This window comes from Acartia tonsa, chromosome 2 (assembly GCF_053477335.1).
Source record: "Acartia tonsa isolate MP-2025a chromosome 2, ASM5347733v1, whole genome shotgun sequence".
Lineage (NCBI taxonomy): Eukaryota > Metazoa > Arthropoda > Copepoda > Calanoida > Acartiidae > Acartia > Acartia tonsa.
The window spans coordinates 21,916,877-21,944,016 of record NC_137261.1 but is presented as its reverse complement, the minus strand read 5'-3'; the positions used below and the strand labels follow the sequence as shown (position 1 = coordinate 21,944,016).

Genomic DNA, 27,140 nt, shown 5'->3' with positions numbered 1-27,140 from the left:
CATTTTAGTGAAACATCCTGATTAAATAAAGACAAACAATACTTACAATCTTCATATGAATCAAAGTTTAATGGTACAAAAAGAAAAAAAAATATGAAAGGGTAAAGTTTGTGTATTGCCACCGAGTTTAATTTTTCAAGTTGTCTCCTATGCTGAGTCACTTCATTGAAACTTGTAGAAAATACATTCATCAGCACTGAGACTTTTCACAAGGCTCGGCAGCCACAGCTGCAATCAGCATCAAGTAGTGGTCTTCCAAGGATCTAAAGGATAAAGGCAATGGCCGATAAATTATGTACATTCCCAATGATGATACGCTAAATTACTCCTACTGTAGATAAAAATTAGTGGTTGAAACGTTTTAACACTAAAGTAAATGAACCAACTAATCTAAAATCACTGAAGTCCCCAAAGTTGTTCAGCCAACATATAGGAAAACTTTGGAGACTGTTGTAATAAACCTCCCATTGACCCCTCTCTCATTGGTAGTCTCCAGACATAACGACTATTGTAAAACAGTATTTGGTTTGTAAAATCCGCAACATTAGCAGGAAACAATCCTTATTCGCTGCCGCCAATGACTCACCGCGGCAGCTGAGCCCCACAATGTACAAAGTTGCTTTAATACTACAAAAAAAATAAAAAAAACTTTATAAACTAAAAGTACTTATATGAATCGAAACATATCACTTTTTAAATAATATTTTTTCATTACATTTTTCTTCAACAAACAAGGATGACAACATCCAAATGGAGCAAAGCACATGAAATGGACAAACATACAAATTGGGTTTTTAACTGATGTTCAGTTTTCTTAAGAAATAAAAGAGAGAGAGAGAGAACACAAAAAAAAACGTAGAATTCCTTTAAAAGATGAGGCCTTTCAAAGCATTATCGACAGACAAACGGACAAAACAATGTATAGAGGAGATGCGCATATTTCATTTAAAATTTCGGCAGCCTTTCTTCAATAGCATCCGGGAAACTCAGATTTCCCCCAAAGCGTTACGGTATGACTGGCGGACAAACAATGTGAGTTATAGAGTAGCTTCGATACTAATCATAAGGAAAGTAAACAGTGCTTAATTGAAAAAAAAAAAAATTTCCAATAATTTTGCATTGATCTTAATTCACATTTTTGGTGAAGAATCTATTTATATAAAGTTTTTTAAAATTCAAAATACAAAGTTTTCCATTTTAAGCTAAGAAAGAATAAAAGTTCAATTTAATTTTTCACTGGTTTTACTCTGTGTTATCTTTTAACTCTATTCTAGGGGGCCCTGGAATTTAGGATGGCTTGATAAAAAATTTCAAGAAATATTTTAACTGTACCTTTTTTAAAACTACAATTAGAGGCAATAACCTTATGGAAGGGTCATTAATAGCCCCCTTCCCCCGGAATAGGGTTAAACAAAATGATTGTTGGCAATTTTAGATTGGATTGTTGTTGATGCTGATTTAATTAATCTGAGCTGAGTAGGGCTCTGGCCAGGTCCATGGGGAATGGAAACACAATGGTATGATTTCTTTCTGAGCTTATCGTGTTCAAGGTCTAAACAAATAATCGATATATTATTACTTGGATGTTGCACAATATTGTCATATACTCTGATATAGTAATTCTCGCAGCTGGCTAAAATAACGATAATTCCCATCCACCTCCCCTCTTACTGAATAAACGAACTGACCATTAAATGAGGTTCATCTTAGCAAGCGGAATTAATTGACTACAAATTTTCCCCAGTCAATATCCACGTAAAATATCCTATACCCATTAAACAAATATCTAATAAGACTCCCACTGACACCAAAGTTTGGCATCAAAAAAATAATTTAATTAAGGGTGAGGAGAAACCAACAGGAGTAATGCATTACTCTTGGAGTTAAAGATTCAAAGCGAGGCTTATAAGAGATATAACAGGTAAAAACTTGTTTTCCCTTTTTTTGTAAACAAATGTAAGGAAGGTGTCGCTACTGCTAGTCCATTAATAAAAATTATGCTTTTATCGATTTATCTCTATATTAATTATTACATTGTAACCTTCCGAGATTATCAAAAATATTCTTAATTTAGACGTACCTCAGATATTGATAAAAATATAAACACAATTATATCAACCGTAGCTAATTATATCTATCACAATCACACTTGCAAAAAAAATTGATAGCCACAAACAGTTAATATTTGATATTATTGTTTTGTTTGTGGGATAGAGTTGGGGGGGGGGGGGGGGGTGGGGGTTATTATTATTATGCATTATTATTCCCCCAAGATGTCAATTAAAGGAGTTGGACTGATGAATAACTTGTACCAATAAATGGAGATATACATTCCAACAATTGAAGGAAAATATACAGATCTAAAATGCGTATAATTTCAAGGAATAAAAAAATAAAAATAAATAGATAAAACAAAACCTTCCCTCCCCCTTATTTCAAAATAAATTGAAAACTAATGGGGGTTATTTTTCATTTGTTTGTTTATTTCTTTAGGTCAGCTTAGGGTACATTGTGTACTCGGTAGCCACGCAGGGTTAGGGCCTCTCAGGTAAAGTTACCATAGGGGTAGGCATAGGAAAAAAGCCAACCTTTATTTTCTATTTATTTTTAAAATGACAGGAGGAACGTTAAGTGACCAATAGGCATTTATTCCAAAAATAAAATTGTAATCTTTGATTTTAAATAGATGTTAGAAAACTAAGAAACTGCTTCTTTTATCAAACTAGCGGCTTCGCCCCTAGCCTCTAGGGACTTTGACCCAAGAGGTGATCAAAAAATTTTTTTTGGCGAAATTCGTAAAAGGACCAAGGAAATCTTCAGCAAATAGCCTAAAACCACCACAGGGCCAGTAGGCATATTCCATGAAGAGTAGAATCCAATCGGTTCAGTGGTTACCGAGATCTTAAGGGACGGACAGACAGACGGACAGACAGACGGACGGACAGACATCATTCTACTTTGTATTATAGATAACAGTTTAAGTTTTCATTTGATAGATATAACTTAATATTTCAGATTATATCTCCATGTGTGCGCTATGAAAATAAAAGAGCCAGAGTTGATTGAGTGGAAATACTGCATCATAAAATAACAGAAAAAAGATCTTTCTGTCATCCCCTGAGGTTTAAGGTTACCAGATTTAATCTTTTTACAAACACATTCTTTTTGTTTTTAAGGCAATAAAATCTTTTCTTATTTGACTACCTTTATAATCAACGATTTTATAAATAATTTAAAAATAGGGAAATTCTGATATTAGTAGTATATGATTTTGGGAGAAAAAAGGTTTGTAGAATTTAAATGCATGACCAGAAAGAGATATTTTAGAATAGTGAAGACACACAACTTTGCAATTAATTCTATTGTCTATAAAAAACAACTTACACTTTAGACTAATTTTTTGTTTTATGATGTTTCTTTACAGAAATATTGTAGTTTTAAGATAATGTATGAATAAATTTTTTTTTTGGAAATTTTCAAAACAGATAAAAAACTGTGAATATATGTCTTTTTATCTGCACTGCACTGTATACTCTTGTTAGCTAATTGTCAGTTAACAAATGAATCTAATTCAAGCTTGGAATAAATACACATACACATAAAGATGCACTAAGCTTATATGGATAAAGGCATTAAAAATTTGAACAAAAAAAATTGAAAAAGTTTTCAGATATAAATAAGTCTGTTGCTAAATAGTTGATTTAAATCTTATTTATATGTAATTAGATTTCAATATTTATAATTCCTTTAGCACATTCTTAACTTTTGATTCATTTTTCTAATTTTCAAATTTCATAGTCTTAATCATATTTTTCCATACATCCCTCTGTAAAGAATGTAAGACAAAAGAATTTTGATTCTGATTTATTTATTCTTTTATGATTTGATTGTGACTGATAAAATATCAAGCTCTAATTGTTAATTTGTAAGCATTTTGATTAGATTGCATTGTAATTTTGTTAGGGGAAATAGGAGAGATAAAAAGTAAGTTTAGAACTGTTCAAAAGCATATTTTGTCAGAGATGGGTTCTTAAAAGATGCCGCGTTTTTTCGACAATTTTTTAGACATTGATTGATTAAACGAAGACGATGAAATTTCAACACAGAGTATACAACATAAGATTCAAAATAATACAACTTAAATCCATTTTGCGCTGCATATTTATTAATGCATCTTTTTAGAGCTGTGTTAGACATTATACAAATGGCTAAAATAATAATTTAAAATTTTGAATTCTCAAGTTGAATACTCTGTTAAAATCGTACGGGGCATTGATCTTCGAGATGGAATAAGGTTTTTAACAGAGTATACAAATTTAGAATTCAAAATTTCAAAATTATTATTTTCGCCATTTGTATAATGTCTAATATAGATCTAAAAGGATGCATTAATAAATATGCAACGAAAATGGATTTAAGTTGTATTATTTTGAATCTTATGTTGTATTAGACATTATACAAATGGCTAAAATAATAATTTTAAAATTTTGGATTCTTATGTTGTATACTCTGTGTATCGTCTTCGTTCAATCAAGCAATGTCTAAAAAAATGTCGAAAAAACGCGGCATCTTTTAAGAACCCATCTCAGTTCTTTATCGCATGGGTTACAGTGTTACAAGAAATATATAATGATTTGACCTGTAAGTATCTGAGTTGAAGAGTTGCTGAGCTCTCACTCATAACTTCTGCAGCATCTCTTAGCGCTGTCGCAGCTTTCTGTTCACCATCAGCAGCTATTACCTAATATAGTGCATCAGTTATTTATCTGTTAGCTGTTTTTCATGTGATAGAAATAAATAAATCATCGGAATATCAAGTTCAAGAAAAAATAGTTTATAGTGAAAACTCAGAATACTTAAGCCTTAGTAAAGTGTTTTGAAACAGGGATCTAAAGGGATAAGACATACCCGATAAATTAATCTACATCCCCAAAGATGATTTAGGTAAATGGAGAAAGTCACTCAAAAATCAGACATATGACGTCATAAAATGAGTGATTATCCATCTCTTTTTTAAGGGTTTTCTTTCCCATATCTCCTCTAATCTCTTCATTTTTATGACGTCACATGTCTGATTTTTGAGTGGCTTTCTCCATTTACTGATTTAGAAAAATACCCCTTCTGTTGATTACACTTACTGATTGAAACTTTTGGACACTTAATGAACCAACAAATCATAATTAATTAAAAGTTCCCAAAGTTGTTCAGCCAATGATTAAGAAAGCTTTCTTAACGTAATAAAAAGCCCATAGTCCTCTATCAATTTTTCTTATATCCAATATTTTACGAAATGAGTTAAATGAAATTAAACATGCTCACCTTAGCTCTAGCCTCCCTGGCGGCCTCCGCTTCTGCCGCCATGGCCCTCTGCAGCTGCACCGGCAGACGGCAATCCTTGCTGCAATATACAACAACCAACTTGCAGCGACACTTTGCAGCTTTGCAGCCAACATTGTTTAATTTTAAATCAAGCATTTTTGTGGATTTTTTTCACAAAAAATTTTTTGTCTTAATTTACAAATTTTGAATACATTTTTTTGGACAAAATGAAAAATAAGATTGTTTATGAAATACAAAATACACTCTCAATAAATGGAAATCTATGGCTAACTTAGGACATTTGATGGTTTATTGAGGAAAATTATGAATGATTTAAAGGTTAAAAATGACATGCAAATTAAAAAATGTCACCAAACAGATTGTGCAAGTAACAATAACATTTCTAATTATAATAATAATAATCATATCTTAACTATAATATAAAATGCTGATAAAACTCTTCAAATATGATAGCATAAAGGGTAAATATTTAACAAAATATTAAACTCTATGTTTGATGTATTTTTTTTACATTTTACACAATTTTTATATTTTTCCAAAAAAATAGCCGTTATAGCTGTCTATTTGATGAGTAAATAAAAAAATATATCTAAATTCAAGAGTGTCGTGAAACTCGAATCTTTATATAATAAAAAAGCTTTATTTTTAAATGCAATTAATAGTAAAATGCAGAGAAATTAAAAATTAAATTGAAAGCTTCCTTGTACTTTTAGTAATAAGCTTTTGAAGAATACCTTAATTGTTAACATTTAATGTTATTTACGGAGAACAGAGTTTTGTTTGTTAACTTAATAGTTCAATTATATTAATAATGGCATATAAATATGAATTAGGGAAAGAACATTTGTCCATAAAAACAAATAGTAGTAACAAAATTAGGTAACAATTATTTTTTGTTATGCTTGTTAAAGTTGGGTAGAATAAGTTTCAGGCGTTAAGCTCCTCAAATGTTACTACATGTTTTTCAGAACAATTGTCCCTGTACCATGGTAAATAAAGGTTATTAAAAATACTCACATTTCCACCCGCTCCACTTTGATACCCCAAGGCTCGGTGGCTTCATCTAACACTATCTAAAGTAAGAAAAAAAAAACTTTTTAATTTTAGCGGTTTCCCTCCAAGTGCCTGGTCAAGCAAAGACAATATGCGGGAGGGGGGATCTTGTGTCTGTTTTATATAAGGTGAAGTTATTTTAGGTTATATTGGGTTCAGGGCAGCCTGCAGGGTATAGGCAGAAAAAAATACCCTCCCCACACTTATTTTCAAGTTGCATTAAAAATAAGGGGATGGGTTCCTGTGCTCGCTAGCCACTTTGAGAGAAGCACTAATAATGCTCTTCTAGCATGTTAGACGTCTAGTATTGTTAAAGTGCAATGCTAATTAATTGAAATTAATTGAAATTGAATTAACTGACTACAAAATTATGAAGTTGAATTTACACAGAAAAAAAGAATAAAATATAGTTTTAAAAAGTAAAAAAGGGAAATAAAATTTCTTTTTTATTCTAAAGGAAAAGAAACTAAAGTGAAAACTTGACTAATTGAAATAATTTAAAGAATGGACGTATATTTATAGAATAGATAGAAAATAATTTCTTCATTTTCTTGCACATAAACTCTATTCAATGTTGGGATAAGGGGGGGGGGGCGTGTGAGTGTCCCTAACCTTAATTTTGATGGTTATTGAAACCAAGCATTAAATATAGACATTTTTTTTGTTTTCTATTCCACCCTCCCCCCCCCCCCCTGAGAATGATGAAAAAGCCCCCATGAAAAGAGTTAATAGGAAAGTTGGATTTTGTGAAATTGAGACATTTTTCTTTTAGCCTATCTAAATTGAAAGGAAAAATGTTATGGAAAAAATGCTTAGAATCGAATAAAATGTTAAAAAAGAATACGCTCTTTTTAGGTTTAGGTAAGTATAACTTTTATTATACTTCATTTGATGATGAATTTTGGAGAAATAGATATATTTAGGGCAACATGGTTTTTGTTATCATGATAAAAACCTTTCTTTGATTGTGTAATAGTTATTTTTCGCATCGTATTATAAACGGCTTTCCGCGGATATAGAATGTACAATTATGAGATTAAAACTAGTTTTTTTAGCCCCGAGGTGCCGAAGGCACCGGCAAAAAAACTGGTTTTAATCTTATGATTGTACATTTTTAAATTCGTAGAAAGCTGGATATAACACGATGCTAGACATAGTTTTTTTTAGTATGGATGAGAACCGGTTCCTATCCACCGGATTCGAATGAATACGAGAAAAACAGTTATAGATGTGAGATATTAAAATAACAAGGATGACATATGGCAACATCCATAAAAGCCAAGCACAACGACGGTCAGACAATCCTTTTTTTTAATGTTAAAATAATCTATTTAAGTCTAGAATGGTCTGGTTATGATTATAGAATTTCTACGCTTTCTGAATTGTACCTAACTCTCAGAGGAATCATAATGGCAAGCATCAAATCAATAAGTGGCATGCCTAAATTAACAATAGAAGGTAACATTTACGAAAGGACATACGTAAGGGCTGCCCGATCCTAAATATAGTCTTCGCTTTCAGAAAAGCAAGTAAATTTTTTCCTTTAACACATTAATCTAAGTTGAAGAATTACATGTAAGAAATATAACAAATTTAAGAACAAAAACTATTAGTAAAAAGTATATCAAGAAGGGAAAATAAATTTATCTTCTATTTAACTATCTTCATTTTACGTAACTAATCTATTTATCTATTTTCCATCTGTATGTTAGGCTACTCTTCTTATTTATGTTTATATTTTGATTAGGCTAACCTACGTAAAAATAGCTACATACCTGCATGTTACCAGAAATACTTTCTCTATCTGATAGAATTTCGTGTAAATTTTTTGTACCCAAGATATTTCTGTTGTTCAAAGCAAATTAATTAGAATAAAGAAACAATTGAAACGTTTCAGATGTTTTTAGTAGTAGATGTCGGTATCGTGACTTTTAATAGTTAAATGGTTTCCATTTTGTCTTGATATATCTTACAGCATAATTAAATCGCCCCACCCCCCTCCCACCCAAGAAAAAGTAAACTGAAGGGGCCCATACAAACTTTGGTCAACTTGATTTTGAACTGTATTTTGAGGTAGGAAAATATAGTAAAAAAGTAGCATAAAACCATCCCGAAACATATATAAATATTTTCGAAAATAGAGAACTCAATCGATTCGAAGGCTATCAAAATATTAAGGTACAGGTTAAAAAGCTTATTTCTTTTAAAATTCTATGTTAGAATCTAAGTTTTATATCTTAACAATTGTGTTTATTTTGAAATTGATTAAAAGATTTATTAATTTGCTTTCCTGAGTGTTGTTTGTGCTAACAATCTTGTAGAGTGGTGCGCATTCTCAACATTCGCCACTGATATTGTGGCATTTGATACTCTAAACACATTTATATCTATTAACATTAGTTTTATAGGGACAATATTAACATTAACAACTGATATTGTGGCATTTGATACTCTTAACACATTTATATCTATTAACATTAGTTTTGTAGGGACAATATTAACATTAGCAACTCATATTGTGGCATTTGATACTCTAAACAAATTTATATCTATTAACATTAGTTTTATAGGGACAATATTAACATTAGCAACTGATATCAATGCCGTAAGCAGTAAGCACCCCCAAAATTTTAGATTTTTAATTTTTACCCCCTCCCATCCCCCCCCCAAATAAAAAAAGCTTGGACGTCCTTGCCTCTATGATATAAAGATTACCCTCCACAAAAAAAGAGTGAACTTTTTAGGAACAAAGTGTAAGGTACTGAACATGATTTTTATAAAGTTTTGTATAATATTTAGTTTGAAAAAAGTTTCTGGAAAAAATAAAGCTAAATTTTCTTCTTTATTTCAAAAGTAAGTTTCAATTACGCTATAATTGAGCACAATTTTTCTTGATTAAACTTCGTTTATCTGCATAATTTTCAAAAAAAAATAAAACCATATAATTATGTAGAACTATTCTAAATCCAAAGTTATTCCCATTTCAGCAAATGAAAACTAACTTAAAGTAAAAGTTCTACAGCTATACAGGGATAAGGACTATTTAACATAAAAAAGTAGGAAGTATGTCTGTCCATTGGTCTGTGCTTCAAGTTTCCTCCTAATTCTTGATCGATGAGTGTTTCTCTTTGTAGAAAGCTTTAGGTGGGTCTTCAAAGTAAGAAAATTCCGCAAGAAATAGTTTTGGGGATGGAATATTGTTCTCATAAACTCGTTATTATGTACCGAATCATTGTCTTCTCTGTTTCTTTTTCTTTTAGATATTAAATTCAAATCCATGGCGGCCGATTCTAATATTAATATTGCGTGTCAGACCAACTTTAAATAAACTTTCCAAAAGAAAACAGTATATTTGTAAATTAGGAAAGAAATCATTTCTCATTTAATTTTATTCCCCGTTTCAGTAAATTAAACGCACGGAGAAGGATGTTGCACGTGAAGAAAATGGTCCTTTAGAATTTTAAAATAACCAATAACTAAAAGTATCATGTCTTATGTATACAGTAAAACAAAAAAGTAACACAGAGAGAGGTTAAAAGGTAATATTGATCTACAACCCTTTTTTTACCCAAAATATTTTGGGCTTACCGTTGACGGCAAAATAGTTTTTATTGAAAGCTAAATTCTTTAACTAGGTGAAATGGTAAAGCAAAGCTGCAATGCAGGGAGTGCGGGTAAAATAAATTTTACTCGTACCCAAGGCTTTATTATAACATTATCTTATTGGGACTGGAATCTTTTGGGTACTTTTATTGAATTTTGATTGATTGGTATCAAAATAGTAGTATCATTAATGAAGATGCACAGTTCATAACTATAAAAAATTAGTTTGAAATTCCAAATCTTAACCAGACCACTGCCATCTAGCCATACAATATGCGTAGATTTCATACCTGGCAACTAGAAAATCCAACGAAATCTAATTTTTGAAAAATTCAAGTTTAAAAATTTCAAGTTCAAATTTTATCCCCTTTCATCCATGATAAGAAAAACAAATATTCATATTTTTCAATTCTTTACAACTTTGCTTTTATGAAGTCTTTCATAAAACCACTCTATATATGATTTATTTAAGGCTGAATTTCCGTGACCTTAGCAAAGCAACTGATAAAAATGGCCATTGATTAACTCCCTTCAGGAGTGGTTTTATGAAAAACTTTATAAAAGCAAACTTGTTTAGAATTTTATATTAATAATCTTTGTTTTTCTTGTCAAGATTGTGCAGTAACTCCTGGGGGATGAAAATTGAACTTAAAATTTTCAAATCTAATTATCTCAAAAATTAGATTTCATTGGATTTTCTGGTTGCCAGATATGAAATCTACACATCTTGTATGGCTAGGTTGCAGTGGTCCGGTTAAGATTGGGAATTTCAAACAAAATTTTTTTAGTAATGAACTGTGGATGTTTATCAATTTACCACCCATTGTCTTATCACTTTAGATCCCTGTCTGTAATGTTATTTTAAGTGCAGCAACTCTGTAATATGTCTTGTCCGTAAATAATGTTATGTATTACCTATAATAAACTACAGCGTCCACAGAAACAGTTACAGAGTCACGCGTCAATACCTAAATACACACAGATCAGTATATAATAATGAAAAAATATTTGTTATCAAACGCGTTGCTAAGTTTAAAGTGCTATAAATTACTGTTTTCTTAACCCTTACAGCTCGGGCCCCAATTCCCACCTTAATAGATCGGGGGGGGGGGGGCTCCAAGAGCCCCCCCCTCTATCTCGGCTCCTGTTACAGATAAAGACGTAAAATTTTTTTCTGATGGTTCATGTGTATTTTTAGAGAAAATTACTTTTTCTAGTCATAGCAGCCAGGCCGCTCCTTAGCCGCTTTTTAGCGGCCAGCCGCTAAATTTTAAAACAGCTGTAGAGCGGCCAATTTTGCAGCTAGGATGACCAAATTTTAGGACGAACTTTTATTTTTCATAACAAAAAAATTACTTTTTCTGATCATCGCCGAAAAACGGCAAATAACGGAAACCGCCATTTTCGGCGGTTACGGCGGTAAAACGGCGGTTGGCGGCGCCAATTAATATTTTTATCTGTTTGATGTTGCTCAAGGATTTACCAAAAAAATTTATAGGACTCTAGCTGTAATAGAAGCCACGATATTCATGATATATATCTGTAGTAAAAGCCGGACAAAAATCGGTCATAAAGTCGGTCAGGGAGCGGTCAAACGGTCATAACACATTTTTTCTCAGAAGGTCATTGATATCTAAGTATTCACCAAAAAAATTTTAGGTTTCTCCTTATACACAAAAGTCATAAAGTAGAAATTAAGATTTTTTTAGAATTTTTTTCTAATTTTGGTGCTACCCAACCGACTTTGACCGGACACCACGACCGACACAGACCAGATATCCTAATAAAATCAACTCTTGCCGACGTATAATTACTAAACTTAAAAAGTCATGAAGTCACAGCACTCCATCTTACCTACAAAAAAAATGAGATTGAAAAAACTAGAGGGGGGGGCTCTTGGAGCCCCCCCCCCCGATCTGTAAGGGTTAATAAAAAATAGGCATCTTTACTAAGAGATATAAGTTTTCCGGAATTTTAATGTAGGGAGGAGATTTGAAATCTGCATCAAATTTTAAGGATTTTTTATAAAATTCGTTTTTTGAATAATTCTTTATCTAAAAGCGGAAATACAAATTAAGTTAATTAATTTTGGCATCCGTGATTGGTGGATTTTAAAAATCTGCGCTCTGATTGGATGTCGTACATCATTCAACCAATTAGAGCGCAGGTAGTTTAAAATCCACCTATCCTATTGGTCAAAATTAATTAACTTAAAATGTATTTCCGCTTTTAGATAAAGAATTATACAAAAAACGAATTTTATAAAAAATCCTTAATATTTGATGCAGATTTCAAATCTCCTCCCTACATTAAAATTCCGGAAAACTTATATCTCTTAAATTCTTTACATCAATATTTTCCTAAATTTAAACTTAGAAATTTTCCTAAATTAACATAGTTTCAGCTGATATTGTCATGAATTATTAAGGTTAAAAAGACAATTAAACCCTTGTCACTTGTTTTAATTTAACCAATTATTATAATTACTGTGGTTATAAATCAGTGATTATTGTGCTTAAACGTGAATATTTGCATTTAATTATTCATAAAAAAACTTTTAACTCTAATTATGAGTACTTCTAGTAAGGAAGTAAACTCTAAGAAATAAGTTTGATTGTTTTTCTTGAAATTTATGTTATTTCATATTAAACAAATAAAAAGTAAATTATTCTTAGAGTTTACTTATTATATGTAATGTTATTTAGAAAGTAAACTAATTTAAAATGTAATAACAAACGAAGCATGCAAATTACTTTCAACTTATAATAAAACATTCTACATGCAGAAAAATACTTTGTTTTACCTTAAGAATCTTTTACATATGAAAATAATTAAATGATTTATATCACTATATTTCACCATAATTAAACTCTTTTAAAGGGATTTCAGTTTTTCGATACTATAGTCCTTTTTTATAAACATTAAAATGCATATTATGTGCATTTCAGTTATCTTTCCAACAAGGCTTAAATTTGACTTACTGCTTTTTTTTCTGATATCATTTTTTGGGCAACATTAAAACGTCCCCCCAACAAAACCAAGTGTTTGTTGCAAAAATTTTCTAAATACAATTCATTTGCAAGGTCAATGTGAACTATACACAACAACTCTATTTTACAACAAATGAAAATTTGATTTATTATTAAATCAGCCTTTCAGTTATTTAGTACGAAAATGGATGGTTGATAGCAACGGTTAATTTTATTTCTACTGCATATTGCTTTTTCATTCAAATCGGGCCAGGAAATACAGAAAGGCCAAGTTGAAGTTGAAATGAGAGAAAAACTTTTCACCCTTGTTTCTGGGTCAATTAAGTTTGGAACCTTATATATGTATTGTATATATATTAGACTGGTACAATTTTATACTTTTTGAATAGTTTTCTATTGACAAAATGGAGCTTTTACCTAAATTACAAGTAATAAGCAGCTCTTTTGTTTTGGAAAAGGACCTCTAATTTACACACTTTGATATGATTTCATTTTTAATCCTTAAAACATAAATATTTCAAATGATATCATTATTTTAGAATTCAAAATTTTTTTGTGTAGGTATAGTCCCTTTCGTGGCAACGCCTATTAAGGGGCGTGTATCGTATTTTCACATCAGCTTTTAAAAGGTTATTTTAGGTTAAGTTGGATAAGGTGATTGCCCCGCAGTGTTAGGCAATTTGCCCCGCAGGGGCTAGAAATAGAGGAAAAGCTACTGTGAAAATACGACAAAACGTTCTTAAGAGGCGTTGCCACGAAATGGACTATACCCAAATTTTTGTAATGATTACACATGCAAGATAGAAGGATTTTAAATGTAATAATTATGAAAAATTGAACCATCCTACTGTATACTGTTCACACTTTTTTCATTTTAAATTTCCTCCAGCTCATTTAAATAGTTTATGTTGAATTTAGTCCAAATCTTTGCTAGCTTCCACCAAGGAAGATAAGCGTTTTATTTTCTGTTATAACCCATGGCAAAAAAGTTAATTTAAAAGCTATGGTATTAAGTTTTTGTTTGATTATAAGTTCGATAAAAAATATAAATGAAAAGCAATTAAGACAAAAGAAGGTTTAATTTAAACTAAATTACAAATAGAATTTATAAAATTACAGGAGGAAAAACAATGAAGAACATTTACATATAGGATTTAAAAAAGAAACATTATAAGGTATGAAAAGTAGACACTTCCTTGATATTTCATCTGTAATAACTAGGGTTAAATACATGTAGGGAAATAAATATCATAATTTATATTTCATATAAAAAAAATAATGTCTGCATAGAATTTAAAATATAAAAATAAAATTTAAAATTTAAAGGACACAAAAATTTGCATGGGAATAAATGAAAGAGTGAGGTAGAAGTTATCTTTTGAATTAGACATTAAACATAAAGAGAAATGGTGTAGAAAACTTTAAAGGAGTTTAAACTTTAATCTAGAGAAAAATGTAAATATTATGTAATAAAAGCTACATTATTCAAACACAAAATATCAAAATACATGTAGGGGAGAAGAAATAGGAATAAATAAGAATAGCATTGTAGAATAGGAGAGTATTTAAAAAGAAAATTCTTTTCACCAATTCCTAATTATGAAACTTATAAAATTTGAATTTTGGCAAATTTAAATGAAACAATAAAAAGTTTAACAATTACTTATTTATAGCTGATGATTAAAAGTTATTGATAATATTTTTGATTATACTTTTTAAATATTAATTTATATTTATACTTTAAACTTAAATAAGAATCAATCCTAAAATATCTGATGTTTATAAATAAAACAATAAATTTAAACTATGATAAATCAAAAAGGGATAGCATACTAACACCTGAAAATAGTAAATTAAAAATTAAATAATTGAAAACAACAAAAATGTTCATCTATAAACTATAAAGATTAGCAGGTATATAAGGACCAAGTCAATAGCCGTGACCCTAAAATAAACATATGTAAAGATAAAGAATTGGGATAAAAATAGCATACTAACACAACTATAAACTATAACACATTATGAAAGGGTAAAACAAATATAAAAATAAACAAGGGTTCAAAAAAGAAATAAGATAACAGATATAACTATGAAAGGAAGCAGAACAATAAAAGGGGTAAATATACGAGCAGGGTTTCAAGAACAGATACATCAGTTGGTCACATTTATAATATGTATAGAATAATAAATGGATAAAAAACATAACAGCTAATAAACTACAAAAGGGATTACAACATAAACAATAAAAAGGGGTAAAACACATTAGCCAACGTCTAAGGACATCTATAACAGCTGGTCATTGAGGGTTTTTACCTCTTGAGGAGGCACGTCTAGTGTGATAGTTCTGAGATCAACTTTCTGGTAAGTCTCAATACAGGGCAGAACAAAGAAAATACCTACAGCAAAAATATTTCAAATTTTGAACCTTGATAAATTACAAAGATGAAACTGAAGTTTCAATTGATATAATACTAAATATTCATTATTTTGTTGTTGTTGGCAAATTAATTAATTAATTTTTTTTAACTAAAATTTTATCATATCTAAGTTTAAGGACGTTTAAGCTTTTTTTGAAGGCAGGGGGGGTAATTAAATCTCATTAGGATGAGTAATACCCATTAAAAACGTTGATGGGTGCCTATGTCTAAAATAATAAGTTACATTAAAGACAATCTACCTTTAAGTAAAAAATTTCATTTTAACTTAAATATTAATTAAAAAGAAGGAAAAATAACTAAAAATTACAGACTAAAAACATTCATTATAATTATAAGTAGCTTAAAACTATTATTTATGATCCAACATAAGGATTACCAAGTTTTGTTGTATATTATAAGAAAATATAAATTATGAACTCTTGGTTGAAAGTTTTGAGTATCTAGTCTGATAGTTTGATATTCATAATTTCCTATTTTACCCCGAACATATTTTATGCTAAAACATAAACAAACTTGTTGGAAATTATTTTCAAATCTAGATTTTAATATCCCATTGCACTTATCTATCATTAAGTACATAGGTAAATGGTCAAATGTGCTGGAGAATGTTCTATTCAATTTATAGAAAATCATTAAAGCATTGCAGGATAGGTGTCGCAATAATGAATAGGGGGGATATTTTGTAAAATTCTAAAGATTTGGACAATTTACCTAAATGTTAATAGTACGAGAAATATGACCTCTTTAAAATAATTTATAATATATATTACATTAACATAAGATAATGGAATAGCTTTAAGTAAATAGCATTTAAAATTAATTATAGATAACAGTTTGTGATTGTAAAAAAATTTAGCAAAAAATATTTTGTGAATTTGTGCGATTTTAGCATACCTTTTTTGTACATTCTTTTTTACATTTTAAAACTTTCTGTGCTTGTGGGTGTTATAAAAGCTTTATTTTACTTATTTCTATAAGAAATACTTAAATCAAATAAAATGTCTTAATATTTTGGTTGATGTTGTCAAATCTAAAAAAAGAACAATTGCTTCCAAACAAAAAAGTATGCACAGAATTATTTTCTAATATGTGCAACATATCAAAATTGCAATGAAACGTTTTTTTCCCCCAGAAAATTGTATCCTTAAGTGGGTTGCAGTAATATTTATCAATTCAATTAACAATACTCAACTCTAAGTATAAAATGTAAAGTCACTTAAAAACATTTCGAATTTCAAGAGAAGAACTTTTTACTATCTAGCAAACAATTTTTATATTTGAACATATTAGTAAATTTTTCTGTGATCTCCAAGAGTGCATTTTGTGTATAAGCTGTCAAAACTTACAATGTAATACAAAAATATCAATTTCAGAAAAATAATCCTTCAAAATTACTAGAAATAAGCAACTTTGAGATAAGATACAGTTTAACTACTTGTTAACATTAGGATGTTTAACAAGTAATTTATAATCAAGAATAGTTAGCGCGTGCGATACTATACGCACAATGACTTTATCAAAATTCAATTACATAAATTGCTTGAAATTAAGCTGGTTGTCTAATGCATATATAGCTGTGTTACTCAAAGACATTGTCCTTGTTTTTATTATTAGTATAATGTTAGATAAGATAAGATAAGATAAGATAAGATTTATTTTAAGATTTATTTTCCTCAAAGGTACAACATATTTTATTAGATATATATCATACATTATGTTACTATGCTTGATTTGTTTGATTCTTCTGGTTTGTTGTGTTTGATGCAGGTTTGATAATAATATACATAATAACTATTATTAAGTACCTAGCATGGAATTGGCCGAACTTCGTCTCCACCTAGTTACCAGGCCAGTTCGAATAAGATGAAGATAACATTTTACAATAAAAATTCCATGCAACATTGTACCAGATAGTTGGCATAACCCTTTAAGGGTTGTGGAGCCACTGGTGTACTTTGACGCTTGCCAAGCCGATACAATGTTATATGTGCAAATAAATAATAATCTTAACAATGAAAGAATACAATATCTTGCTGTATATTTCAGACATCCTCCTACTATCAGTTGCAACTTCTCCAAGCGTAAATTCGGAACAATTAAGGAACCAAAACCTCCACAAGGAGTCGCTATTCCCGTTGTGATCCCTTTTCAGCTCTACATAGACAGTTTCCTTTGTAACAAATTATTTTCATTATAGAGTGGAGTTTTGTCCGGGTCTAAGGACATCTCCACACCAATGATTTCAGGATAACGGTAAATATCGCGATAACACTTGGTCCAATCCAAAAATCCAAAAAAATGAATAAGATATCCTAATATATAATCGTATCATGTACTTAAGTGAACAAGGTGTAATGGTTGGTTTCGATTCCTACGGAATCTGATTTTTATTTCTTGAGAATGGATGGATGGTTGATAAATTTCTTCCAACCAAATATAAAGTATTTTTCCATTGTATTTTTTCTTTTTATTATTTATACAATGATTATTATTGATGTTTTAGAGATTTCTCTCAATAAAATATTATCAATAAAATTTGAGATAAAACTAAAAAAATCCAGTCAAAGTCGAATAACATTAGAATTTTCTTTTTCTTCGAACGAATCTACTCTATAAGTCTGTCTGTTATGCAATTGAATGTCTTATTGTACATTATACTTTTATATATATGTTCATATGTTCAGGGATAAGACAATTGACGATTAATTGGTCTTTTTCCTGATTCCTATGTGAGAAAATCTGTCTTTGGAAGAAAACATTGTTTGTAGAAGAATGAAGTAAACTTATAGAATAGAATAGAATAGAATTTATTAACTAATGCAATACATTTAAATTATTAAATATACATATAAAATCATATTTTAAAAATTGCATAGCAAGGAGTAATTAAGCCTTGGAGTAGGCCGTAAATTTACCCCTTTAATTGATTTCATTTATTATTTTATTTATAGCGAGAAATTACAAAAATTATTTATTATATAAAGATATTTACACGAATTTAATAGATCAATAATTAAGTGGGTTGACTAAATAACTATTTACAGTTACAGAAGTTGGTACAGATTTTATTTCTTACAGGAAAAGCATTTTCTTTTGTTGCAATGAAATGATTTATAATTTAAAAAATAATCTTTTTTAATCATGGACAATGATTTCTTTACAGAGTCTGAAAGCCTTATTTCATTTCTCAAGTTATTCCAAAGTTTTGGAAATGACACTGCTGGAAAATATTCAAGATGTTTTGTTTTAGGTATACTTATCAGTAACTTTTTTGATCTCTGAGAAGAAAGAACTTTAAACATGTTATCAAAGCTTTCTGGGAGTTTCTTATGAAAAAATTTACCTATAAAATTTGAAATGTTTAAATTTACCAAATCATCAAATTATAGTCATCTACGTTTTCTCTAAATATTTTTTTTCTCTTTTAGGATTGTAAATAGATGGTAAATAAAACAGAAAAACTTGAAAGGAACAAAAAACATACAAAGATTTATTTAATAAGTTCCGCTACTTTCAACTGAACATCCTCGTTTTGTAGAAAATTTTTATGAGACAATTTTTGGCAACAAAAGAATTATTTCTGATAAAAGTGGATCCATAAAAAGTAATTGGTCCACTGAAATAAAAATGTTTTCAATAATTCTTTTTCAATTTGATAAGGTACTCCTGTTTTAAGGATTATTTTTCTGTTATTTTAAAAATTGTGGTTGCGATGCTACACTAAAAATTAGTAAAGCAAAAATGGGCTTCAATATTTTCTACTTTTATCATTTTTTCAAAATTACATTCATAATTAACCTGAATAAAAATATAATTATAATTAGAATACTGCGTGAGTGCTTTACTTTTAGTGCTTTGTTATCTTAGTGAGGTTGTCAAATATACTTTTTATACTGTGCTTCTTTTACACTCCAAATAATTAAAAATACAATCAGATAGAGTTTAATTAAAAAGGAAAAATAAACTTCTTGAAAAGTTTTAAATAGGGAGAGAGGTTAATAGAGGGAAAAAATTTCATACTTAAGTATTATATAACTAAACAAATACAAAAATTTGTACTTTTTGTATTTGAGGGAAGAGCAATTATCTTTTTCTTTAAAGATTATTCTCTATCTTTTTATATTTTGATTATTTTTGGATTTAGTGATTGTTAGAAATTCAAAGAGCTCATTAGTAAGTTATATTTTAATAAATTTATATTTTAGATTTTAAAAACTAATAAGACATTGTGTGGAAATTTTATTTACTTTTTCCATTGCATTTCAGCCATTTCACCATAAAAAGGTTTTTTATTTAGCTAAAGAATGAAAACCTAGAAACTTGTAAAAAAAAGTAGAATATAAGTCACCAACAAAGATCTTGAATTTCTAACTCTGTGACTATCAACTCTGATTTCGAGTAGCGCTGCTACTGCTTAGCTAGGGTTGTACAACAATACCTCTTGAGGTGGCACTGTCATGTGTTTAGTTCGCATATCAACAACATGACAGTGCTCAGTACAGGGCAGTTCAAAATGTAAACCTAAAAATTCATCATATGTCATACCTAATATAAGAAAAATGTACATTCATATCTTGAAAACAGCCTGATCTATAGGTATGATGTAAGATTTTAAGTTATGATATTTAATATAACATAAACAATCCATATAAATGTTAAAAAGACAACCTTACAATTGGATTATGGTTGAATACAGAAACCTGAACGTAATACAATATCACATTTAAGATGATATGTAGGATTGTCTTATTTTTGATATTTTATAGTCAGGATTCTGTAATAGAACAAGACCCAAACGTGAGGTACTACATTGTTTATGGCAAGAAGAAGGGTTAGTTTGTATTGATAGCATTGGCCGAGTGACAATTTATCCTCGCTAATAATCACACATAATATTTCCTAATATTGTAAACAAGAAATGTTTTAGTTTTACCTAAAATCTTTCATTACAATAGTTTTAACCACAAAAAATACTTTTAATTGATATTGATGTATAGTAATCGTCACTGATCATATACTTGTTTTTAAGTTTCCATAAATATTTACTAAGAAATATAATAAATCAGGTCATGGAAAGAAAACAAAGTTGCGGGTTTCGTCGCATTTTCACAGTAGCCCTGCAGAGTTAGAAAATAGGCCCGTAGGGGATAGAAATAGGATAAAAGCTACTGTGAAAATACGACGAAACCCGGATCTTCGTTTTCTTTCCATGTTCCAATAATTCTAAATACTAAATGAAACTGGGTATTTCTAATGTGAATTAGAGATTCTCCTTTACCCCCTTCAAAAATTGTTATGTGATCTTGTTAAAATACTGCAATTCTTATAGATAAGTAAAGTTTATGTGTTAAGGTATAATTTGCATAAAGATAAATGCCAATGCCAATACACAATAAATGCACCACGATAGTTAAATTCTACTAAATAAGATAAGATAATTGCCAAAAGTAACTGAATCATCTGGTATCTTAAGGGATAAGATAATGTAAGATGGAATGGTGTATCATTAATAGAAAAGAATTTTTAGTGTATAAGTTTTAACACTGAAGCTTAGTTTAACGTAATCGAGATTTAATAAAAGATTATTTAAACCATTAAATGAGATATTTATATGAGATGTTTATAAAACATTCGGGAGCAGTATAGTTTACAGTTCAATGTCATCTCCCTCTTTGATGAATCAAAAATAAAATATATATTTATGCAATAAAAATAGATAGCCATAAATTATAAAGTAGTAAGATGTGTCTTTGTGTGTGTGTGTGTTCTCAGTAACCTTTAGACTAAAAGATTAGGTAATCTTAAACGAAGGGTAGCAATTAGCTCAATTGAAAATATAAAAAAAATACTCTGCAACAAATATTTTCGTAAATGCTCTTACATGGACAAATCGGATAAAACACTTTTGGATTTATTTTTGATATAAAGCAAATAATAATATTTTTCTTTCCTTCTAAAAACAAGTATTTTTGGCGGGTTCCCTTTAAGTGTTTATTCGAGCATCAACTCCCCCATATTTTAAAAATGAATTTTAAAATAACCTTTCCATCCCTTTATTTTAATGTTTTTTTTTGGAGAGGCGATTTTACATGTTTACATATAAATTAGAGAAGATAACAGCAAAGCTTAAAAATTCTATTTATTTAAAAGAATATATTTTGACATCTGTAGTAACTTATTTGAAAGAATATTTCTTAACTTATAACTTCAAATCATATTTTGTTTTTTCTCTTTTGGATTATAAATTTTCTCTATAAATCCTTAATGGAAAGGGTTTAAAATGAACCCAGTAATAGTGTTGGACTGATTATGACGTAAAAAAATAGCCAATGAGAGGCCATTATTGACCAATGGTAAAATTTATAGTGGCCTCTCATTGGCTAATTATCTTTTTTACGTCATAATCAGTCCGACACTTTTACTGGGTTCTTAAAAATCAAATGTTTCATAATAAACGAAAAAAACTAAAATATACATAATATGTACGTACATGTATAAAACAGTTATATTAAGGATACGGCTAATAAAAATAATTCATGTAAAACATTGAGAAGAATATAGACTTTAAATTAAATGACACTATGTTCATTTTTTTATAATGCTTATAGCTTTCCTAGCCGAAATGAAAAGCTCTGAAAGCTTATTTATACTTTTATACAGGAATAAGGACTTAACATTAGAAAAAAAGGTAAGTTAGAAATAAAATTTACTATCAGATTTTTATCGTAAAAACATTTATTAATTTTCAGCAACCTAGAGTGTAGTACTATGCTAAAATTGTTTGTTGTTTACAACCAAACCTATTTTTTATTTTCAGAAAGCAAAATAGTTTATCATAAATATGTTCCTGATCCTCGGTGGTTTTGGATTTAGTTACCATTAGCAAATAGTCTAATCCAATCTTTCAATGTAGATATACACTACTCTCTCAATACTTTACTCAGGTTTACTTTACCATTTATATTAAGAGCAAAGCTTTTCTATAATTGTGGTAGGTATGTCAGTATGTCCCCGAATTAGTACGGTTAATTCCTATTTTTTGCTGCATGAAAGACATGTCTTATAATACAAAAATAAAAATAAAAAGTCCAAATAAATTGGTTAACATAAAAACTTGGAAAAAGTAGCTCTTGTAAATGTATTTTGTAGATATTTTGTCACCACGAGAACTATTTGTTAACTAGATATAAAATTTTCTGAACTACCCATTAAAAGGTTTTCACATAATACAAAATCTTTGTTTATTAAATCAAAGTATTATCGGAGTTAAAGTATAATCTTGCTTTATAATCAAACGCTTTGTTTAAATCAAACTGACGTAAATTCCCCTCATAATAACTTACAAAATGTAAATGTTGTATTCTGATTAAACTAATTTAGTTTGACAAAAGGCTGACAAAGATTGTTAGTTGCTGCATAGAGCAGGGGGAGGGATAGCTGTATCAGCACTATTTAATAAATTGGTAGTGGCAGCATCGTTGTTATCCTATTATAAAAAGTAGTAAGGTTTTTCTTGTCTAAAGCTTAATATCTTTATAGCTAGTTTTGTAATAAAACAATAATTTTAACATACTAATAGTACTCCACCCTGAAAATTAATTTTGTTATAAAAAAGACATCTTAATCTTGTTTTTTTTAAGAGCATAATTTAACAGCACAAAACTTCCCCTTGACTAATACTCAACTACCTTTAAAAACAAGGATTGCAATATCCATAAAAGCGACGCTCTAAAATAAGAATAAAGGACTACCGAACCATAGCCACTGCAGAGTGTTAGAACTTATCAAAACTTCGCTTTTTAATCCTAATCTTTATATAGATTCATTTTTAGTTGCCATGTTTATTTGTTATTTTTCCCCATTTCGAATGACTGGCATTTGGATAGAAAGATATTATAAAAATGGAGGATTTGGCCACATTACATATTTTCTCACTTGCTTTATACAATAACCACGGGTACAAGGGATAAATAAATAACAAAACAAATAACTATAAGTCAGATATTTCTCTGTAGCGGGACAAAGTGTCTCAAAAATCAGCCAAGTGACGTCATAAAAATTAAGGATTATTCATCTCTTTTTTAGGAAATTTTCTTTTACAATTCTCCTCTCCCTAATTTTTATGGCGTCATATGGCTGATTTTTGAGACGCTTTGGCCCGCTACGTTTCTCTCAGCCACTAGGGTGATAGGTGGCTAACATTGTACAAAGAATCGTTCCAGTAGTAGGAAGATCTTTGGCACAAAATATAGAGAGACATCATATGTTTTATAAATAGGGATTGAATCAAAGGAGGGAAAATTATATGAATATAATAAGCAAATAGAATCATTTAATATTTATGTCAATTTCAGATTCCTCAACTTTTTTACCCATGTTTAATTTTTTTCTGGTCTTTAAGAAAAGAAAACAACTTAGAGTGACATTGGATAACAATATGACTTTCTTAAGGGAAAAATATCCTTCCAAGAAAATTGTAATTAATTTTGTAAAGAAAAATAAATGTTAGAAGCAAACCTAGTCCCTTCTCTACGTGGTGAGGCACAGGGAAATAGAATATAATTTCTAAACGGATATTACCTAGCGCCAAGGATTCTTTGCACAGACAGGTACAGGTTAAAAAAAATAAAAAAGACAAAAATTTTGCAAAATGCCACTGGAGAAAATAAGAAGATTAGAAGATCGACGAGACTGCCATAATTTTTTTTAATATATAACTTAGGAATGTCCATACAAACTTTTTTTATAAATCATTGTCTATTATTATACTAGCAGCTTCGCCCCTAACATTTTTTGGCTCCCTATTTGAGCAGAAAAAAGCTTAAACCCATTTCGTGACATAAATCTAAAAATAAAGTAGCCTAATACATTCTCGGGACATATGCCTAAAATAAAGAACTTAATCGGTTCAGTAATTATCGAGATCGTAATCTTCAGACAATTTTTTCTTTCTCTCCAAATATTGGCTAAAATTTTTTCATTGATTCGTTCGCAAAGAAATTACAGATTTACGTTATTACTCAAGAAAGACGCTACTTAAAAAAAATATTTGGGTAAAAATGATCAGAGAAATTAATACACAATATCTTATAATGGACAAAAATTACCTGGTCCTTTTGAACCCCCGGATAACAATCTACCTAACCGAAATATAACAGCTCTTTCATATTCTTGAACAACCTGAAATATAAACAAAGATTAAAACATACAAATAACGAGAATGCTTTCTTCTTATCGCAGCTTTAAATCTTTAGGAGGTTATAAAAAGTGCCATTAAGGACCAGTTATTGTATATTATTAATTTAAGTAATAAAACTTTGAAAATCATATGAATAATAGTTTGAATCAGCTATTGGAAATATGACAGAAACAGTTATATTTTTTAAGACCCTGGAATAATTTTGTCATTGAAAAGATATTCTAAGCAAAAATATTTTTAGAAAAACATTATTCCTGGATTTTTTTGCCATAAGATTTCCTACCCCTGGTTTTTTTACTAAAACTTTAGAGGATTTATCATCTATTGTCATATCCCGTTATCCGTGGTTATTACTAAGATGTAGATAATATTATCCTTGATTGCCCTATCCTCTGTTCCCTGACCATTACTTGGGATATATAACATAGTTTATCCCAGATATGATTGTAAGATTATTGTTGAACCTCCATTTCTAAAATATCAAGTATTTGGAAATTTACAAAATAAAGATTTATGTATATAAAACTAAATGTGTGAGCTTTTATGTACATTAAGATCTCTTAAACAATTAAAGATTGGTCTAAGATCCATTATCAAATGGATTCACTCTCAAAATTAAACACTTCCATTTTTCAGCATTCTTTTATAATATAAAGTAGTATGGTTTATTTTGTCTGAAGCTAGAGATCTATAAAAAACTGGTCCTAATTTGTACTTTTCAGGGAAGCTTTATGAATAACTTGGACGGTCTTAGGCTATTTTCCTTACTTATTCCGCACTCCCCTAGAGACTAGGGGATAAGCAGCTTGTATAACATAAATTTGTATTTTTACAAAAGATAGTTTAGGTGATAACAAATTCCATAAATTCCTGACAATGTATGCTTAATGTATTATAAATAATATGGTTTGTTTGTGGTAAACTGAATATAATATTCTAATAATATAGGAAATGAGAATACTTCAGCTTTAGTCAAAAGATAATGATATGTTTATTTATCTTTGAATGTCCATACATATTCTTGTGTGACTTTTTGTTTTGAAGATTTGCAAGATAATTTTTGGATATGATTTTTTTTTCTTTCTATAGACATAATTATAATTGTGTATTTACGTGATATCCTTTTAAAAAGAGAAGCTTTTCTATAATTAGAATTTGCTACGTCTTTTACGATTAGCTCTTTTAATTAATTTAGACATGTTAGAATTGTCCTATCGATTTCAAACTTTGCAGGATGATTCCTATAACAGTTAAGCACAATTTATTAAGCGTAGCAATTCTATAATCGTTATCAAAAAGTCCGTACGTCCATTTTAAACATACTGTTTTTTTTAATTTTTAGACAACGATTTTTTATGTGATATAATAACCCTATTTTTCTGATTTTTTAAATACTGACGATATAAAAGTGACAGGATGTCTGTTTGTACCTAAAGATATCAGTAACTTCTTCTCTTTTATTTTAAAAAATAAAATGTAAAGTAGCCACTAGTAGTAATTAAAATGATAAGAGTGAAGAATTAAAAGGAGGTTAGTTAATTTGTCCTGTAGTAATAATTTGTCCTGTAGTAATAATTTGCGTTTCTGAGCATTTGATGATTTTATGAAAATGTAAAGGCGCAGTCACATATAGACACAATGATGTATTATCTTATCCTCATATTGTTGGGCGATACAAAAAGTTGGTATTTTCCTTTAATTTAGTTTTGAGCATATTATTGGACCTATAAAGAAAAAATTGAAGTGCTTGTGCTTATTAATTGCAGGACCTTTGACCTTTGTTTATGCTAATTATTCTCAACTTTTTTGTGAAAAACTACACTTGATTCAGTTGAAAAAAAAACAAAGAAACGTGTGCAGTAGTTTAAAAATGGAATGAACAATAAACCTAGGGATCAAAAAGGGCCGATAAATTGATGTTCATCCATTGATGCACTAAAACCACATGTAGATTATAATTAGTGGTTGAAACGTTTGAACTTAATGAATCAACCAATCAAATTTCACTAAAGTGAACACAGTAATAGTGTCTGACTGATTATGACGTAACAAAAAAATTTGCCAATGAGAGGCCACTATAATTTTACCATTGGTCAATAACGGCCTCTCATTGGCTAATTTTTTTTGTTACGTCATAATCAGTCAGACACTATTACTGTGTTCCACTAAAGTCCCCAAAGTTGTTAAGCCAAAAAATAAGAAAACGTTCTTATAAAATTTTGGGGACTAGTATATCAAATAGCCCATTGTCTCCTCAACCTATACGGGATAATGCTCTAGGAACTAATCTAATTAATGTTTTCTGCTCATCATCTAATCAAAATCAACAGTCTACAAGAATAATGATATTGTAATCGAAGAAACTCTTTTATTTTGCTCTGTACGTCCTATTAACTTTAATTGTACAAAAGTAGTAATATTTTAAGCGAAGAAACTGTTTAATTATTTCATATATGTCCTTACTAAAAAGCTAGTTAAACTCAACAGCTAAACAATACTCATGTTTTAAGAGCAGCT

The 27,140-nt window shown here is 29.4% G+C and overlaps 1 protein-coding gene across 5 annotated transcripts in view; it reads right to left on the bottom strand.

The window, feature by feature from the left end:
• Window positions 1–27,140, bottom strand: part of LOC145306665 (band 7 protein AGAP004871-like) — a 324,172-nt gene that overhangs the window by 11,886 nt on the left and 285,146 nt on the right. For 3 of the 5 annotated variants that reach the window (XM_080148960.1, XM_080148980.1, XM_080148987.1), the window contains exons 3-8: window positions 24,532–24,604; window positions 15,300–15,382; window positions 10,912–10,964; window positions 8,687–8,764; window positions 8,169–8,241; window positions 6,358–6,413 (exon numbers count right to left, since the gene is read on the bottom strand). In XM_080148960.1, coding sequence (XP_080005086.1) covers window positions 6,358–6,413; window positions 8,169–8,241; window positions 8,687–8,764; window positions 10,912–10,964; window positions 15,300–15,382; window positions 24,532–24,604 — 416 coding nt within the window. Of the gene's footprint in view, window positions 1–1,292; window positions 1,553–4,639; window positions 4,742–5,319; window positions 5,399–6,357; window positions 6,414–8,168; window positions 8,242–8,686; window positions 8,765–10,911; window positions 10,965–15,299; window positions 15,383–19,862; window positions 19,946–24,531; window positions 24,605–27,140 lie in introns of those variants that run through there. The other 2 variants (XM_080148976.1, XM_080148969.1) reach the window with 2 other exon arrangements.